Genomic DNA, 20,686 nt, shown 5'->3' with positions numbered 1-20,686 from the left:
AATCTTTACCTGCATCTTCAGGTGAGGTAGGAAGTCCAATGGCAAGGAGTTGACCAGTTGGTAACACAGAACAAGACCATGGTATCAGAGAATTATAATTATGTAGCTCTATGGGTTAGTTCAGGGCTCAGCAAACTATGGCTTGTGGGTCAAATCTGGCCATGTCCATTTGTTTACATAGTAAACAAATTTGTTTGCAAAGTAACCTCTAAGGCCATGAAATGTCTTGCCTGAAAGGAATGTTTCTGTTTACCTGGGTGCCTTGGGCTATACCAGATAGTCTATGCTAACAATGTGATTTATGGTGGGAACCTCAGCCCATGCAGTATCATCTCGACCTCTAGTGGGGCTGAATACTAAGATCAGCCATGAGGATGGTCAGCTGTATCTATGTGGCAAACCCCCAATAAAAACTCTGGACACCAAGGCCCAAGTGAGCTTCCCTGGTTGGCAGTACTCCATGCATATTGTCACACATCATTTCTGGGACAATTAAGCACTGTCTGCATGAATCCACTGGGGAGGACACCTGGAAGCTTTGTGTCTGATCTCTCCTGTACCCTGTCAATGCACTTTTTCCCATTGCTGATTTCATTCAATATCTTTTTGCTGTAATAATCTGTAACTATGAGTATAACAAATTGCTGAGTTCTGTGAGTCCTTCAAGTGAATGACAGAACCCAAGGTTGGTCTTAAGGACTTCCCAAACCCACCTGTTCAAGGCTGCTTTCCTGATACAATGACAGAGTCGAGCAGTTGCAACAGAGATCAAATGGCCCACAAAACCTAAGAAATTTAGTATCTGGCCCTTTCCAGAAAAAGGTTGCCTACTCCTGGGTTAGTTGAACAATAATTAGATTAATATCTCACCGTAAATTGATATTAAATAGGAAAAAAAGCACTTTTTTAGTCATCGCCATTTAAAATTAGCAGTCTTGTATGAAGGAATACTTCATCTGGAATGATTCAAGAATGATTTCATGGTTCAACATCAATCTACTAATATTGTCTGCTCTATTACCTACTAAATCACTACGTATTTAAAGCAATTCAAAACAAGCTGCTTGCTGGTGTCATGAGAATAAGAATACGCAGCAAGCGGGCCTTTGTAGAAATGCTTCCACACATGAGGTCTATGGTGATTAATTAAAAAAAAAAACAAGGATTAGGGGTTGACTATTGATAGACATTTTTAACAGAGTTGACATTCTCTTGATAGATGATTGTACAGATCATCAGTAGGTACTTTTTTACCTCCATAAAATTGCTTTTACTGTACCATTTGAAGAAAAACTATTTTAGGCTGATGAAGCATTAGGGAGCAATCATTTCTGAATACACTTTTGCCCAATAAAAAATGCGAATATGCACTTTTCTTTTCCAGGAAAGAAGCATGGAGAAGAAAACCCATATGCTTTGCTATAATTCCTGTTATGTAAAACTCACCTGTGGCTCTGAAATAATAGGATTGCTTTGTAACTCTTCCTTTTTACCCCTTCTCCTAAAGAAGCATGCCTCATCTCTGCTTTTTTTCTCCCATCGTTTTCATGAAATTGGTTACAGCAATTGAAAGTAAATGTAATCTTCATTATTCTACCCCTTGTTTTTGCTGGACACCAAAGTAGCAGATATTCAATTAACAGTTAACAACTTAATCTTCTTGGCGGCTGACATTGCTGAGAAATCATGCTGGCTTTGGGCAGAGTGCCAACCCTTCTTGGTGACAGTCACACAATTTTAATTAATCTGCATTTGTATTGAAATGACTAGCCCTAGTGTTTCTTCACTGATAGCACATTATGTATATTGCTGTGCAATACCAAGGGGATAAAAAGAGCAGAACCTTCTTAGTTTAAGCTTCTTGTTTTGGTTTGTTTTTGAGTATTCACACACAACCTTACCTGGAAGCAATCATCAAAATCACAGAAATAAAGGGATAGTTCTGCGAGAAGGTGCTGGCCCACAGCCTTTCACAATATCCCTGGTGATGTCCAGGTACAGAGTTTAGTAGGTCATCTTACCTTTATGGAGGTGCTGCAGTCAAAGCGAAATGATTTGGTCTGCCCATTTTCCAAATAGACTTTCAAAACATTTGGCATAAAAAGAAGTGAATTGTCCTTAACAGTTTCCTATTTAAAAACAACAAAAAAGGGGGTGGGGGTTAGTCAGTCAAATTAGAATTCTGCTCTTCACAGTAGCAGCATACACTTTATTCTAACTCTCTAAGGCCAACCAAGATGTCCCTTTGGTGATGTCTGAGTTAAGTTGTTCATAGAAAATTTTTTTTCCAGATACAAAGAATTTGCCTAATTCAAAGAAAAGATATTTGCCCATGAGAAAATCAATTAGATAATTTTTGTTAAACTGAAGATTCCCCATTGGAAAACATGATTATAGAAATAATTCCTCTGTAATTAAGCATCTATGTTTGGAACTAAAGCCCAGACTCAAGCACAGCAGCATGTCTTGAGCCGAATGGAGACCTGTTTTATGTAATGACACTGTTTTATGTGATGTTCTTGGCGCCTGGTGGCAGTCATGATGGTGAGTCATGAGTCTTAACCAGCTTCAAGTGTAAAGCTATTTTGCAACACTATTTTTAACCCATTTAGGAGCAGTCCTCCAACCCAAAAGGAAACTATAAGCAATGGGTTAGTGTGTTAAAAGAGCAAAACATTAAGTCCATAATGAACAGATTGTCATTTAGAAAGAACTCAGAAAGAGATGCTAGCTTGAAACATGGCCAAAAGTGAACAATAGAAATGGATTCTTTCGAATGTTCTCTTTAATGGGAAGTAGTGAGCGGTGAGAGGGGTAAGAGAGGGAAGGATGGTATGTTTGCAGTTCTCTGAGTCCTTCCAGGGAACTGCCTTATTCTCCTGTCGTGGGTTACAATGTCACAGGCCTGGAGAGGAACCAAGCAATCCTGAAACCACGCACCCCTGGTTTTGCAGATAAGGGAACTGCAGATGAGATGATCAGAGATTTGCCAGCTGCTTACAGTTACCTGGGAGAATTCAGCCCTACACATTCCCATGGCGGGCTCCGTGCCTTGCACTGGCTGCCTCTTTCCCTGAATTTCCTCCCTCCCCTTCTACTCTTGTGGACTTCCCACCTCCTGTGGCTGCTCCCCAGTGCGCTGAATAAGTTTGGATCCAATTCCGGAAGAAATGGCACCATGGCTCAGAAGAGCAAGGGCAGGCTGGAAATGAAGATGGCCACAAAGGCTGAGGAGCCGACATGTGACGGAACGTCCCTGCCCTCCACAGGCTGGTGGCGAGGCAGCGCAGGCTGCAGGAGGCGACGGCCCTCAGAGATGTCCTCACACACCAGCTGCCTTGCATGAGCCCTGCTGTATCCAGGCACTAATTTACACTGCCACAGCAGCTTCTAGAATCATCTTCTCTCTAAAGATGTATAAATCTCATGCTTGGAATATCTGGGCAGAAAAGGTAAGTTTTAGATGACCTTCCATGATTCCTCTGTGCCTGGAACCTTCTACCCTTCAGCTGAGACAGGCTTGTTGTGAATCAATAATGTACGGTAAGCCCGCATCCAGAGTGACGGGGATGCACTGGGGCGAGCAGAACAGACCACGCTCACAGGGCAATAGAAACAGTGGCAGCCTCAGGCCCTTTCCCAGCAGCATCACAATAGTTCGACAGATTGGCCGCTAACTCCCTGAACTCCAAGTGGGGCAGGCACAGATTTCATCCTTGTAAATTTATTTAAACAACCCCAACAGCAAAAATAAACCTCAATAACAAAATCTGGCGTTATAAAGATCCAAAAAATATCAGTGCCCTGGATGACGGCTTTCTAAAATCTAAAAGCAAAACATTACATTATATTTGCAAAAAAAAAAAAGTTGAAAATAAAACCTCTCGTCGATGTTTACATTATTCATTTTGAAGATCGATTAAATACCTGAGCAATCATGTTTCCATTAAGACCTATGTAAGGAGATCTGGGCAGTATTTCTTCAGTTCTGGTTGCATATACAAAACCTTTCTATCATTTTAACTTCTTTGCCATTTTGATTAGTTGAAAGATTAGACTTTTTTTTTTTGGATAACGAAAAACTCAGAGTGCTGTGGATTGGATACCCTCCCCCCGCCAAACTCACTGAGGCTTCGTCCTCCCTGTGACAGTGTTAAGAGGATGGGAAATCCTATTGTGGTAATTGAAAGGTGGGGCCTTGAAGAGGTGATTAGATTGTGAGGACCATGCCTAGTGAATGGATTAATAAATTGATGGTTTAATGGTGGTCATGGGCGTGGTTCTGAGAGCTTTAAAAGGAGAGCACCTGAGGAGCTCGCTCTGCTTCTGCCATCCACCATGTGACACCCTACTTTGCTGTGAAGAGTCACTACCCACCAACAAGGCTCTCACCAAGATGTGTTCTCTGGACTTTGGACTTCCCACCCTCCAAAACTGTAATTAATAAATATTGTTTCTTTATAAATTACCCAGTTTCAGGTATTTCTGTTATAAGCAACAGAAATGGACTAATACACAGGGAAACACAGTACTTTTCTCAGAATATATAAAGGGTTGTCATATGGAAGAATACTTAGTTGGCAGAACGGGAATACATAGGTGGGAGTTCAAAGAGGCATATTTTACTCAGTATGAATGAGGCGATGTCAGTGATCCCAAATCAAATGATCTCCTTTGCTAAGTGCTGAGGTCTCTAACACTGGAAGTGTTCCAAGTAATACTGGACTACCATATATTTGGGCTATGGTAGACAAGATTCAGGCACAACCTGAAGATCTCTCAAGCCTTTAACCATCCTGAGATTTGACACCCCTGTGAAAACCAACAATGAATTCCAGGTTGATCATTTGATCTGGGACCACTGGCTTGGCTTGAGCACCAAGCCCCTGCCTCAATGTCTCTCTCCAAGCCACCACACATGTGACTATAAACTCACCGACACTTGGCCATTGATGATGACCTCCTCAGAGAAGCGCACTTTGACTGGATTGGACTTTAATCTTGCCTTTTTTGCAGCACTAATAAATGCTGATTTGGGAGACTAGAAGACAAGAAAATATTTGATCTGATTATTGGTAACATAATGCAAACCTTTTAACAGTTGTTTTACATTTTCATCCTTTCAGGTATATGCAACAATTTTGCTTAAAAAGTAAAATGTTTGGTGATGCCCCATTCAAGGTCAAAATACAAATTATGGTTGCAATCAAAATCCTGTCATACCTATAAACTAATAAGTTTGAAGAGAGTTCTGGTCAAGATGGTGGAATAGGTGATGGTTCCCAGCATCACTCTCTCCCACAAATCAACCAATTTATGACTATAAAAATTTAACATCAGCCAAGCTGGGGCCTCTGGAGCTCAGGGGAAGAGGAAGGGAGACCTACGGAGTTCATGAAGGCAGGAGAAACCATGATGAGAGAAAGAAAAAACTGCTCTGAGCATTTCAGGCCGTGGCTGCTTTAAGGCTAGAGCTGATAAGTGCATGGAGCAGGAGCTGGCAGAAGCTGCAGCCGTGCCCTAAGGATGGAGTTGCTTGGAGGCAGCAGGGGAGAAGAGGGCCTTGGCAGCCCCCCGGGACAGCAAGACCACTAATAGGGTTCCCATGGACCCACACAGGAGCAAGGAGCCAGAACAGCTGTATAAAGGGAGCCATTCAGAGGCCAGTGAGTCATTGCAAGGGACCAGCGAAGGTCCCTTCCCATGCGAAGTGTTTGGAGCCCACCAGGAGAACACTGGGACACAGCAAGGACAGCTGACCCGCCCCCCCTCAATCAGCGCAGGACCACTCAGAGGACACTGGTCAGGAATGCAGAATTGCATGGGGTGCAGTTTGTTGAAAAAACTCAGGCCCAGATCAGAATTTCTACACAACCCAGATCCACCGGGTCTCTGGAGAGCCGGAAGTACGGATAAGGTCAACCATTTTACCCTGCGCTGCACAAAAAGCCTTCCCTAGGGAAACAGCAGCAAAGTAGCAATTTAGCTCAACCACACAGCTCAAGTACTGGTTCCCACAGGAAGTTCCCCTGTTTCAGAAGTAAGCAAAGGACAAAAAAATTAGTTCTGGCCCAGACACATCACCAGGGCCTTGAGGTCAGCCTGGGAACTGGAGGCTTGGAGCCGAGGACCAGACCCCACTCCCACAACCAGGCACATTGCACAAGTGCCTCAGGGCCTGCCCACAGACCTGAGGCATGGAGAAGGGGACTGGATCCCCCTCCCACAACCAGGCACAACATGCCAGAGCCTCAGGACCCACCCGGGGACCTGAGGCATGGAGAAAGGGACCAGACCCCCCCTCTCACAACCAGGCACATGATGCCAGCACCTCAGGGCCTGCCCGGGGATCCGGGGCATGGAGAAGGGGACCAGACCCCCTGCCACAACCAGGCACACCATGCCAGCAGCTCAGGGCCTACCTGGGGACCCAAGGCATGGAGAAGGGGACTGGACCCCCTCCCACAACCAGGCACACTGTGCTAGTGCCTTAGGGCCCACCCAAGGAACAGAAGCATGGAGAAAGGGACTGAAACCCTGCCACAACCAGGCATACCACACCAGCACCTCAGGGCCTGCCTGGGGACCTGAGGCATGGATCTGGGGACCAGGCACACCCCACAACCAGGCACACTGCCAGCACCAAGGAGCATGCCAAAAACATCACCTCCATGTGGGTGGCCCACTGCAGCCACCACAATAACCATGGCTGCCACAAAAGTCACTAGACATCACAGCCACCATGCAGGTGGTTCACCAACCACTGGAGTGCATTCACACAAGGAGAGTCACCAGCAGAGATAAAGAAAAGAAGAGGATGTGTCTCTCCACAAAGCCCATTCCAGAGTGACAGAAGAAGCATCTGCTCTATGATAATATTGGGGGACCTGAACACACCTCTCAGCATTGGACAGATCATCTAGGCAACAAATCAACAGAGTAACCATTACTCTTTCAGAGGGAGAGAAGAAATGTAGGGTTATCAGTGGTGGGAGAGGGGAGGGAGAGGGGGATGGGGAGAGATTGGACAAGGGGCATAAAGAATAATTATGATTTGTAAGAAAATATATGCTAGTAATATTGATTTGATCAACATATCTCAATGTTGAACCCCCAAAATATGTATAATCAATTTTGATCCAATAAATAAATTAAAATAATAATAATAAAAAACTAATAAGTTTGATTTAGTTACCAGACCAGAACTACAAACATATTACTATGTTCTTACCGGGCACATTTCCAGGGATATTTTAAAATGATGGCTATGAAAGTACACAAACCTTGCTTTTAATACAGAGCTTCAAACACAATGTGGAAGGTGAGGGGGTAGTCAAATGTAATGTTGGGTTTATGATGAATTGATCATTAATTATCTATTTTAATGAGGTGGAGAAGAGCCACGGATAGTTCTAAAATGATTGATAATCCAATTGTTATTCACATTAAGGGTTTATGAGCACGTGAGCGGCAAATACACAACATACACACATACATACGTGCACACGTACTCTCTTAAGCACTCCTGTTTTATGTATCTGCAACCTGAGTTTCAGCCTCTTGTTGGTCACCTGTGATCCTGTGGTCTTACTGGGCAGGGTAGAGAGGACACCTTGATTTACAATTAAAAGTTGACTTCATATGCTGGCTAATCTTATAGCTTCCTTGTTCATCATGATCCTTTCCTTTTTATTGGAAAGGGGCTGATTGATACAGTTCTCCCTCAGAAATTGGAAAAGAAGTGGGAGAACCTGCTTAGAAGGGTGATGCAGAGGACCCCTTGCTGCATGATCGTGGTAAAGTCACTTCATCTGGGAATCGTCCTTGTTGCATCATTTTAATGAAGCCTAAGGGGGAGGGAACTCACATCTCATAGGTGTCCACTGTCACAGGCATCATTTGTTTATTTTAAAAAAGAACTGAATTCTCTATTAAACCTAATATAAAGGTAAATATTTAGTTTGACTCATACAACTGCTATTTTACAGACAAACATGGTCAAATATTGGGAATTGCCCATGGTTCAAACTAATGTTTCATATGCTATATAGTCTGAAGACATTGAGGTTGTTGTGTAAAGAATTCTGATAATTGCCTCTATAATCAACACAGAGGCTTAACCTTCTGTGTATTATATTAATCTCAAGGCACAAAAGCCATTTAGAATGATCCATACTTTGGATTTCAAGTAAAATGAAACAAAACAAAACGGATTCCCATCCTTGTCAAATGCAAGTAGACTTGAGATCAATTACACTGAAAAATAACATGATGAATAAAATGCATATACATACAATGGAATATCATTCAACCATGAAAAGGAATGAAGTGCTGATACATGCTGCAACATGGATGAACCTCGAAAACATTGTGCTGAGTGAAAGAAGCCAGATGCAAAAGGCCACATATTGTATGATTCCATTTATAGAAAATGTCCAGAATAGGCAAATCCATAAAGACAGGAAGTAGATTAGTAGTTGTCAGGGGCTGGGGGAGGGAAGAATGGGAGAAGAGAGGGTGACTGCTTAATGAGTGTGGGGTTTCCTTTCGGGGGGAAAAACGTTCTGGAACTAGAAAGTGACAATGGTTGCACAACATTGCCAATGTACTTAACGCCACTGAATTGTACACCTTAAAATGGCTAAAATGGTAAATTTTAAGTTATGTGTATTTTGTTATAATAAAAAAAAATCACTGTTGAAAAAAATATGATAAAACGTGTGTGTGTGTGTATTCCCGTATGGATTTTTTCCTTAATATTGGGAGAATCCTGTTATTTCTAAATTTCTTGGCCACACCCATCCCATCCTTTGCTATGAGCAGTTTCTTTTAGTACTGGATGGACAGATAATTCGTCCTCCAGAGTTTCAGTGCATCCATTTATATGAGATGTTTTAAGAGAATGGCTGGCCTCTTAAAAAACAACACCAAAAAACCACAAGAACTGTGAACGGCTGCTCCTCAAAAAAGAACATCTTTAAACATGCTCCACATGAGCTTTCAATGTCCCAGCGCAGGGCTGAGTGATGTGACAGTGGTGTTCTCGTCAGTATCTTTGTAGTCACAGGCCGAGTTTAGTAATGATTAACAAGCAAATCATACAGTGGTGAACTGGTTTGCTTTTGATATGCCATTTTTTAGCTGAAGGGAAAACATTCTCCCTTAATGATTTTAAGCAGGCGGTATTTACATTGGCAGAATGAGTTTAGCACATGTGAAGTGGCTGTAATAAAGCTACCCAGAACAGACACTACTAATTAGATGAGATATTTCAATGCAGTAACACCCCACTTCCCCAGCATTGTTTAGGAATGAAATATTTCATATGTGTTCAATGTGTCAGATACTGAGGTTTTTCGTTCTATGTATACTGATTTTTAAAATTCACATTTTACCATATTTTTCTAAAATATTTTCTGCATAATTCCTTGCCTCAATAAAAAAGTATATTTAACAGACCTTCGTCTTTGATGCATAGAATTTGATATAATTTTAGAATGCAGTGATATTCCCAGGGGTCATGGAAGCACATAGCATTATTTGCCCCTAAAGTAGATGGCCTCATATAGCAGAACTTGCCAAACTGGGATGTTTGTCTTCTCTCTGTAGCTACAGCATACTTAGCTTGCATAGCTTCATTCCCATATTTATTTACCATGCCCTAATGACAAACCTGGTAATCTGGCAAGACCAGAGAGAAAACTGGATAGCCAAGGTTGTTAAGTAAATATCTTCTGTAATTTGAAGTTAACAGACTTGGGATAAAAGTCTAACTAAGAATCCACAGCAAATACATTTTTCTTGTTCTGGATTCGTGACTGTTTCATATAATCGACATACATTTTAAAAATTACTTTCTGATAATAAAAACATAAACTCTCCAAATCTGAAAGCTACTTGATGAGACTCAGGAAAGTAATGGCTTATTCCACCAGCCGGAGTTACATGGGACATGGAATAATGTAAACCAGCCATGACAGCAGTTTTGATTCGGATTTCTCATTGGTACTCAAAAAATACACAACGTACACCACTCGAAAACCTGGTGAATTAATTCTTAGCGACCTGTAGGTACTGATCACAAGCACTTCATATCCTGTGGTGAAAATAAGTAATTACCACTGAGAACAATCAGATTCTCCTGCTGTTAATTAATTTTAACATTAGCAGGCCCCTAATCAACCCCTGTACCTCTTTCACAATTTGCTGTTACTAAGTGGCCACAATAGAGTGTGGCCTGCTCCTGATGCTTTTAAATGCTCTTAGAAGTCATTAGAGCAGAGTTGGAAAAAATTATGTAAACAAGATTAGTTTCTGAAACTGAAGTATAAGGTCTTGAACTTGCAATCCCTGCAGCTCTACGGTACTACTTATGTGGTAGGCGTTGAGTAAATATTTGGTGAGGAAAAGCCTACGGTTATCACTGGGTGACTTAGAGTCCCCACCAAGCAGACCCTAAGACAAGGGTTCACAAAGAGACAGCCGCTTTGGGAGGTGCTCCCAGGAAACACGGTAGGTGAGTGGGAGAAGGGAGGCAGGAGAGAGAGTGAGCCAGTAATGCATTCCTTGTTAAGCAAGGCCCCACTGCAGGCAACTGGAGCTGACTCCTACTGGGAACCTCTGGGAAATAAAGCAGACCACATGCCTCAGAGTTATACTGTCCGAGGAGAGAGGAAGCTGAGGTATTTATCCACCAGCTCCTGTCAATCATCGATGGAGTGGTTGCCTGTATTATGAATTTTGAAACTTCATATTTTCCTGCTGCCTCAACATCCCCACGAACAGGCTGTGACACCTGCCCAGGCAACCAGGTGCACCAGTGTGATAAGGTTGGGCCCTGCCACAGGTTCCCCTTCCGCGCCTGCCCTGACTGTGACCTAGTAACGTTAAGTGCACTAATGAAATCGCACTTTTCCTTGTGTTCTCTACCCTGGTCCCTGATACAGACATTGCCCACGGGCCTTCCCTCCCTCTCCGCTCACCACCTGTTTGGTGGAGCTTACACCCTTGGTGCTCCCTCCCACATGACCCCCTCCTGTCATGCAGTGACTCAGTCTCTTTAGGAACTGTGAGTAGAATAAATGACTTTTTCCTGTGCCTCTCCTGTTTCCCCTCTTGTGTCCACACCGACTGACCACCACCTGAAAAAAACACAGATCACTGCCCTCCTGGGATAATTCCTTAGCACTTCTGGCCTGCTCCATGAGCATGCTCGTGTGGCCAAAAGGAGCTTGCAGGCAAAGACCCACAGGTGCTCTCCATGGGATATGGGGCTGACGTGCTCAGCATGACACATGCCCAGGGGATATGATGTGAGACCTGCTAGTGGCTGCTGCAGGAGCACACTGGAAGGGAGGTGGGAAGTGGCAGGCAGGCAAGCAGGTGCCTCAGCAATTTTGGCCTAGAAGAATGTGAATCACAGTAGCTCAGGGACACCAGAACCGAGAGAGTGACTTAGCCCAAGCCCCACTGAGTTGGGGTTGTGTGAGGAGACGTTGCAGAGACTCTTTAAATACTCTCTGTCTCAGGTATGATTGGCTGGGAAGTTCTGGAAGTTCTAGACTTGGAAACTGTGGAAGGCAAAGTAAAAAAAAAAAAAAAAAAAAAATAGGTGCTGGCTAATGAAACATCCATAATTAAAAAAGGTAACAGTACAACAAAAGAATATGGTATATCAGAGCAAAACAAATACAATCCACGAGTAACCTGAAATTCTCCTTCTAAAATTCCATCCTGGGAAAATATTACTAAATACAGATAAGGATTTATACACAAAAATATTCTACACAGAATTATTTATAATAGCAACACATTAAAGACAGTAAAGGGCCCAATGACAGGGGCTGGTTAAGTCAATCTTGGTTCAGTGTAATGTTTTGCAACCATTTCAATGATGCTTATAAAGGATTTTTAACAACACGGCAAAGTGCTTATGATATATTTAGTGAAAGCAGCAGAATTAAATTCCATGTACAATATGATCTTGACTAAGCCATAGAAAAAAGACTGGAAGGAAATAGGTCAAAATGTTTACACTGGTCATCTCTGATTAAGAAAAGAAGTAAAATTGGTGGGGGTCCATAATACTTAAAAAATGAGGAAGTAACCTGCTAAGAATGACTTCTTATCAAAGAATTTCAGGAATCCTAAGACTCTCATTCCAGACCCCCTTGACCCAAGCCTCATTGAGGATTAATTTCTGTGGCTGGGTCATGTTGGGGTGCCCTGGGCGCACGTGGAGTGTGGCAGGAAGGTGTAAACACTGGCACTCTGTGTTTACTGGACCTTCTTAGGCAGCAGAAATACAATGTCAAAAATGCTGGCAAGTAAGTTGCAACAGAAATTTAAATGCTAATTTTTATTGTCTGTAATAAAAGTAGAATTTATAGACTTTCTTTTGGTCTACTGGGTCATCTGCTTCTTTATGTCAATACTGGTTGCCGAAAGGATGTTTAACAAATGAATGAAACCCAATAATTTTTTTTGAAAAAGCAATCTGCTTGTAGGAAAATCTAAACACAAGAGTGTAAGTAAAAAATTACAGTCTCTTCTTCTCCCATCTGCTCTCCTCTCCATGTCCTTATGTATCTATTTAAGTAACTCTGGAGTTTAAATTCCTTTATTTCAATTCCTACAATTCAGAGGAGGGAAAAGCCACTTTGGACTAGAACAGTGAGGGAAGTGTGGGACAGTGGTTCTCAGCTGGGGGTGCTTTTGTTCCCAGGGGACACTTGGCAATGTTTGGAGACACTACGGGTTGTAACAACTTGGGGAGAGGGTGCTACTGGCATGTAGTGGGTAGAGGCCAGGGATGCTGCTCAATGTCCTACAGTGTACAGGACAGCCCCCACAGAGGATTTTCCAGCCCCAAGGTCAACAGTACCAAGATTGAGAAACCTTGACGTAGCATTTAGAATTTGGCCAGAGACTTGAAAGCTGAGAAGGATTTGGCTAGGCCAAGGAGCTGGTGAGGGTGGAGTATGTGGTGGTCATTTCAGGAAGGTGGGCTGCTCAAAGGCAAGTCCAAGATGAGAAGCAATGACCGGGCAGGGGAGAGTGACTCTGGAGCTCAGGTGCAGCTGCTGGCCCTAGGAACATGTAGCACTCGTTCCTAAGTGTTGTGGCTAAATGTTGACTTTCAATATAGCACAACAGCAAGAGCCACCTGCATGCCTAGAAAGTTCCAGATTATCTGTTAAAAGGAAGTTCCATGATTCATTGATAGTAATGAGTATTCGAATGAATAACAAGTCACACAGACTCAAATGGCAAGAAGAGCAAGCCGAGCCACAAGACATGACCTTAAATTTGCTCTAAGTTTACTGCCTGGGGTAAAACAGTACCATAGATTGCAAACATAACCTGGTTTGGAGTAAACTGATTCCAATTTTGCATTTTTGTCTTTAGTATTCTTTTATTTATATATTTTTGGTGGCTGGTACAGGGATCGAACCCTAACCAGCCAGCTCTTGACTTTGCACTTCTAATAGGTTATAATGTGGAGAGAGATAACTCAGGAAAGGCAATGTAAACTTGAAGTTTCCCCAGGAATTTACAGTTGTTCAATTGCTTGCTTATCATAGACATTTATATTGGCTATACCAAAATTTATTTGTCCACTGCAAACAAATTAAGAAGTGTGGATAGATTTGGAGTGAGAATGACAGTTTGGTTAACTGAAGCATTCTAAAAACAGCCCAGCTGTACTTTATATGGAAGCACATGGAAGGAATCAAGGAGTCATGAGATGGCAGAGCGGGAAGGCCCTCGAATGTGATGCCATCTCACCCTCTCCTTATATAGATGAGGAAACTGGGGTTCTGAGCAGCTGGGGGAATCACCTATCACACTGCTGGAAACTAGATCGCAAATCTTGGTTCTCTTAACATCCTGGGGCCTCCTTAGTTTTCAAATTTAATTGTGTATGTGTAAGTTCTGTCAAAGAGATGGGACTAAAAGTAACAGTCAATATTAAACTGAGCTTTTAATATACCTGGTTATGTCCTGGCTGGCATAATTTGTGGTCTTATCGGAATCCTAAACACACATTTTTTTCCTGAGTAAGATGCCCAGCCCACAGCACTCAGGAGGAAAATTCTGGGACAGGGAGATGAAGAATTTGGTCAAAAGACGGAGATTGGCAAATACCAGAGCCTTTTAATTGATGTAAGAATGCTCCAACTCTACAGGGAAGAAAATAGAAGCTTAAGCAGATTGGAATCTTTGCCGCTCCATATGAAGGCCAGACAAAGTACTAACAGTAATCATTTGGGGAAAAATCTGAAGAAATTTGCCTTGGTACATTTTAAGCTCAACTGACAATGTGTGAAATTCACAAGGAGTGGCAAGTCTATAGAAATTCAAAGTAAATTAGTGGTTGCCTGGGTCTGAGGGTGGGAATGGGGATTAACTGTAAATGAAACAAGGGATCTTATTGCAGTGATGAAAACGTTCTCAAACTGGATTGTGCCGATGGTTGCATACTGCACTAAATTTCATAAAGACCCATTGAATTGTACACTTAGAATGGATACATTTTATGGTATGAAAATTATACTATGATAATGTTGTTTTAAAAAAAATCATGTGGACTTAAAGCAGTACCAATTTAATCACTTTTCACCCTTCTAACCAAAGTGGCTGAAATCAAATTCTGACAGCCATATTTCCTCCAATATCTACCTTTTAAGCAAGCTTTACTAAAATATCCAGTTCACTACCAAATTATTTAGGGGTGGGATTAAGTAACAATTGTGGGGGCTGGCCAGTAGAGCGTGATGCCAATAACACTAAGGTCAAGGGTATGGATCCCCTTACTGGTCAGCCACCAAAAAATTTAAAAAATTAAAAAAATAAATAACAATTGTGCTTCAACATCCTACCATTAGATGTTCCTATGAGACTTGTGATTTTTAAGCTGGAAACTACGAGAAAGTCTTGAATTTTATGTTATTTCCAGATGTGAGAGTCTCAAAGAACTGAATAGCTGATTTCCTTATTTAGGAAGTGCATTACTGTACTTTCTTTTCTCTCCAACAAATGGTTTTACTAACACGGAGTACAAAGTACTAATAATCAAGATTTTTAAAACTTGTATTATGCAGGCATATATCTTTCTCTGCTATTATTCATTGTCATAGTTTTACTGGCGTGGGCAGAGGAGGCTGGAAGTCTGAGATGGCACTTTTACTCACGGAATACTTACAGGGTAAGGCTGAATGACAGTGAGCACTATCGATTCTTTGCAGCTTCTGTAAAAGAGAAAAACAAACATATTTACATAATGCATGGAGCCCGGACTCTAACCAGTGACGGTTTTCTTTTGAAACAAAATGTGGGACGCCACGGCGAATGTTCCTTGGGCTCCCAGGGCAGAGTAAACCGAACAGCTCAGAAGTAGGCTTTCAGACCACGGAAAAGACCCAAATCAAGTGTTTCCCCATATAACAAACTGCCCAATTAAAAGCTTCCTCGGTGGTTTACATTGGGTGATATTCTCTGTGCTGCCAAATAGCAGAGCCCTAAAATAAAACTTGGTGGAGGAAGAACGGTTTTAGAAGCATCAACTCAGTCAGTCTCTCCGCTTTTAACTGCTCTCAAAGTTGATTCTCCCTTTCTGATTTTCCTTTAGCCCACTTTTATTTGCTGCTTAAAAATTTCTCTGTAGTTTTCTTTTATGTAAAGGGAAGGCATTTAAAAAAATTCTCTCAGCTCATGGAACATCATTATCTTCTCAGGGTTGGCATCATGAAAGAAAAATGTCATTGTAGGTTTCATATATAAAAACGGCATCTCAGCAAACATCCCATACTGTGTGGCTTAGTAAAATCTATGGTAACAATGCCCAGGCTGATAAATATTTCAGACAGGAACCAATTGGGAAATATTGTTCAGAATGGGAAGTACTTCACAGCTAAAAGCAGAACAATGTAACATAATGGTTTATTTAATTTCCTCCAAGTAACCCAAACCTTTCAAATGACTCAAATCTTTGAGGAAAAATCATATTATGGGTTATAATCGTTTTTCTTCCTTCCTTCCTTTGTTCCTTTTTTATCATGAGTAGGAGAAAGGTCAGTCGTCATTTGGTTGAGAAGGAGCTGATTTTTTCTACGTTAGGTTGTAATTAATTACCTGCTTTTGCAAGAAGTGAGGTAAAGGGGATCTGTCGCAAAGCTGTTCCATTGAAGAAGCCACTGCAAATCACGTTTCTAGCACTAACCGATTTGTGGCTTGGCCCACTCACTCTGGCTGGCCTGGACCAGGTGCTACTGGCTTCTCACAGGTGGGAAGGGAGGGAGCGGGGTGGGGGAGGAAAGCAGACACAGGACAAAATATGCAGAAAGCAACACAAACAGAAGCAAAGCACTGGTTTTGCTCAAGTGTCCCTCATTCACAGGAAACAAGAAATATCCAACAGTTAAGAAATGTAAGATAGCACAGGACCAAAGAATTTGTGAGTGTGGCAGCCATGTCAGTGGACTTGTCTGCCCTGCCTGTCCTGTTCTTCCTGAGACCCCTCCCAGAGCCCTCAAAAGCAAGCAATGGGCCCCGGGAACTCATCCTCTGGGCCCAGCTGATCAAGTGTTGGAATAAACCGATCTGATTTCCTCTCTCCAGAATCGGAACTAAGAGACACAGAGGCTAAGAGAGTTGGGAGCCAAGTCACATTCGTGGCTGAATACCAGAGTCAAGGTTACAGATGCCAGTCATCCCCTGAACACTCCTGGTTCCCGCCATTCCTGAGGGCTGGTTGTTCACCATTCTGTTAGAAGTAAAATAATTGATGTAAAAAATATCTCAGTATGATATCTATCGTCATTCTGGGAAAGAGATTTTACTTCTGTTTTCTCTCATCTCTAAGTACTTAACCATCACCTGCTAGTCAAGAAGAATGAACTTCATAGTGCTTCAGATCCCTTAGGATCTCTAACTCAATCCTTGGAGGAAAAGGAGATCAAAGCCATATGTGTTCATATGTTACAGGATGCTAAAATGGATTCAGACAGTGTCAGTTGAGGCCCCATGTCAGTAGATGCCAATCACCCCCACATGCCAAAGAAGGATGCTACAGGACTTTCAAAGGAGGCATTGAAAATCATAGTTGGGAATCCTTAATTAACCCTTACTCACCTTGGGGTCTGACTCATGACTTAATTAGAAACTGAAAATAGGCAAGAGGGTGGTAGAAGCATAGACCCCAATGGCAGAGGCTACATTTGTGAAGTTACTACCCTCCCACTGAGGCAGGCCCAAAGTGCGCCATTCCTGGGGATGAGATGTGAAACATGCAGTAGAAATGTTAGTCTGGGATCATTTCATGAAGGCCTCCTGATCAACTGAGTTTCTTCCAGGGGTGAGAGGGCCATATGGAAAGATGTAGAAGCCAAGGAACATTGGGCATAACCAGCCCTGGGGTTCTGCCAGACTCAAGGGGGGCTACAACTGGTGCAACCCAACAGAGAAATCTCCCAGGAATCCACAAAAGCACACACAGAGAGTCAACTTTCATTATCTTCCATGGATAGAGAAACCCAATGCTGGGTTACATTGGCATCAGTCAAGTGAGAACTATGCTGCTTTGTACCTCACTACCCTGGTTCCATTTCAATCTGGAAGAACTAAAGCAAGAGAAGAATGTTGGGAAAATAAAGAAAATATTGACAATGCCTCTTAACCCACTGCAGGCTTCCCAGGCCTGAAATAGGGGTAAGGGTACAGTTTTGTGGTGTTGGGAGTTTTGACTGTTACATGACAATTTGAAGTTTTAATTACAGATTACGAACTGTAGTGATTACAAGTGTACAAGTGGCTGAAGAATTTTTCTGAACCTGTCTGTACATTTATGGGACCTGCCTGAGATTCTGTTGAACGGTAGGGAACAGCTGGCCCTGGGGAGATGTTAGAAATGGGCAGTGGGAGAAAAGAACACAGTTGCTTCCGATTGTACCCTCTGAGACCTGCTTGCTATATTTATTCCTGACTTCTCCTTACTTAATTAAGTTGACTTAGATAGATCATATTCTTTGAGTCCAAGCAATTCTTGGCTAAGACAGTGAGGTTTACAACCCTAAGAAGAAACAATGAAAAGGTAAACACAAGAATGAGGGATAAGTGTCGCAGCAAAAACAGGAGGTGGTAGGGTGGGCAAAAGAATGGATGGACCCATAAGGCTGTTGAGCAATGCTCAGTGGCACCATATTTAACCGTTCACTTCTGGAAAGGGAAGCTGATATTCACAGCTGCAGTGCAGCAGCTCTTAGGAGCAGGCATGTCCCTGGAGAAGGACTCTTGCTATTCATCTTAGATACTAATAAGCATATACACTGTATTAGCTTCCTATTGCTACTATAACAAATTACCACAAACAGTGGCTTAAAAATGCAAATTTACTATTTTACATTTCTAGAGGTCAGAAGTCTGAAATAGGTTTTGCTGGGCTAAAATCAAAGTGTTGGCAGGGCTATATTCATTCTGAAGCCTCTTGAACATTTAAAGGCTGCCTGTATTCCTTGGCTTGTGGCCCCATCTTCCATCTTCAAAACCAGTAGTATAGCATCTTCAAATCTCTCCCTGATTCTCTTGCCTTCTTCTATCACTTCTAAGGTGCCTTATGATTACATTGGATCCACCTGGATAATCCAGGCTAATCAACCCATCCTTAACTAACTCACATCTGCAGAGTCACAGACTCTGGAGATTAAAAAGAGGACATCTTAGGCCAGTTATTATTCCACCTACCACAGATGCTAGTTTTATTATTTATCTATTGCTGCATAACAAATTACCACAAACTTAGCAGCTTAAAACAACACCCATTTATTATCTCACTTTATGTGGGTCAGAAATATGAGCATAGCTTAGCTTGGTCATCTTCTTCAAGTTCTCTCATGAGGCAGCAATCAAAGTGTTGGTCAGGGCTGGGTTCTCATCTGAGAGCTCAGTTGGAAAGGATCTACTTCCCAGCTCACTTCAGTGGTTTTTGGCAGGATGAAATTCCTCTTTAGGTTGTTGGATCAAGGGCCTCGGCTCCTTATAGATAGTTGACCTGAGACCACCTTCAGTTTCTTGCCATGTGGGTCTCCCAACATGGCAACTTGCTTCATCAAAGCCAGAAAGGGAGAGAGTCTGGGGGCATGATGGAAGTTATAATCTTAGGTAACATAATAATGGAAGTGATATTCCATCACCTTTGCCATATTCTATTAATTAGAAGCAAGTCACAGCCTGCCCATAGTAAAAGAGAGGGGACTACACAAAGCTATAAATACAAAGAGGCAGGGATCATTGGAATCCATCTTATAATTCTGTCTGCCATACTAAAAAGGAGAGACTATAAGTATCTCATAAATAATTTCCACCCATGACTTCACCTTGCACAGAATTTTTTTCTGTCAAGAATTTCAAGGAGATGCATTGCTAAGCACACCTTGTTAATTTGGAAATGGGAACCATTTTTCAAAATATGTCAACTATATTTAAAGACTTTGTGTCTAATAGTAATGCTCTGTAAATTGCCTGAAACATAACCTAGATTGACTTTAATTTTATAGTTTAATGAATAAAGCTATCTGAATTGAAATAAAATATTCCAATATGTTATTTATCATTAGGACTGGGGACATGTTTCCTCATCTGTGATTATTTAATTATAACCTGCCAGACAAGAAACATTAACTTCATAATGTTTTGGATTCCTCAGAATTCCTAACCATAAGATTCTAGGAGGACAGAAATAAAGATCTAAGCCATTTAAAAATAGCCTGAACAGAAATATTAGAATCAGGAATGGAGGCCACCACGTTCAAGCAATCAGATAACTTTTTTTAATGAAGGCCTAAAACAGCTAGAGCCCTTTAAAAATCCAGTTAGAAGCACATTTAGAGAAGTATTATTTCATAATAAATTCCACATGAATTTTCTGCTTTTGAAGAGTAATTTCAAATTGCAGTGTCAATATTTTATTTATTTATTTTTTTGAAATGTAATTGATTAAACATATTTGTGGGGTACAGAGGTGAAAATCAATACCTGTGTACAATGTGTGATGATCAAATCAGGATAATTAGCACATTCATCATTACAAAACGTAATCATTTCTTTGTGTTGAGGACATTCAATCTCCTCTCTTCTAGTCATTTGATAACATGCAGTGAATTAATGCTAATTATAGATGCCTAGCTCAACTGTACATCAATAGACCTTATTTTTCCTAATTAGCTGTTTTGTGTCCATTGACCAGTTTGTCGCTATCCCCATCCTGCTCCCCCTTTCCCACCTCTAGTAACCACAAATCTGTTTTCTCCTGAAAGTTCAATGTATTATTGTGATTGTTGTCTCTCTCTCTCTCTCACAGAAGGATATTTTATGTCTAAATTCAAGAGTCTTGCTTTAAAACAACTAAGTTTAAACAAATTAACTATATGATTTCAAACTTCAATAGTGGAAGAAAGTAATCAGTACATGATGGCTGAAAGGTTAGGCATTTAAAAGGCAAATAAAGAGGCAATTTAGGGCAATATATGAAAGGATTTTGTAAACTGTGAAATGACATTCTAACATAACTTAAAAGATCGATGTGCAGTATTTTTATTTGGAAAGGTGGTAAGGCATAGTGAAAGGTGTTTGAATTCTCACTTCTAAGGTAAATACATGCAAATATAAGAATTCTTTCTTCTTTTTGCAC

General features: G+C 41.5%; 1 protein-coding gene across 1 annotated transcript in view; it reads right to left on the bottom strand.

The window, feature by feature from the left end:
* FRMPD4 (FERM and PDZ domain containing 4) overlaps positions 1-20,686 on the bottom strand; it is a 208,147-nt gene that overhangs the window by 30,844 nt on the left and 156,617 nt on the right. The window contains exons 4-6 of the mRNA XM_063084063.1: positions 15,206-15,251; positions 4,937-5,041; positions 2,022-2,129 (exon numbers count right to left, since the gene is read on the bottom strand). Of these exons, the coding sequence (XP_062940133.1) occupies positions 2,022-2,129; positions 4,937-5,041; positions 15,206-15,251 (259 nt within the window). The remainder of the gene's footprint in view (positions 1-2,021; positions 2,130-4,936; positions 5,042-15,205; positions 15,252-20,686) is intronic.

This window comes from Cynocephalus volans, chromosome X (assembly GCF_027409185.1).
Source record: "Cynocephalus volans isolate mCynVol1 chromosome X, mCynVol1.pri, whole genome shotgun sequence".
NCBI classification, from domain to species: domain Eukaryota; kingdom Metazoa; phylum Chordata; class Mammalia; order Dermoptera; family Cynocephalidae; genus Cynocephalus; species Cynocephalus volans.
The sequence above is the reverse complement of the archived record's forward strand: the minus strand, read 5'-3'. Positions and strand labels throughout refer to the sequence as shown.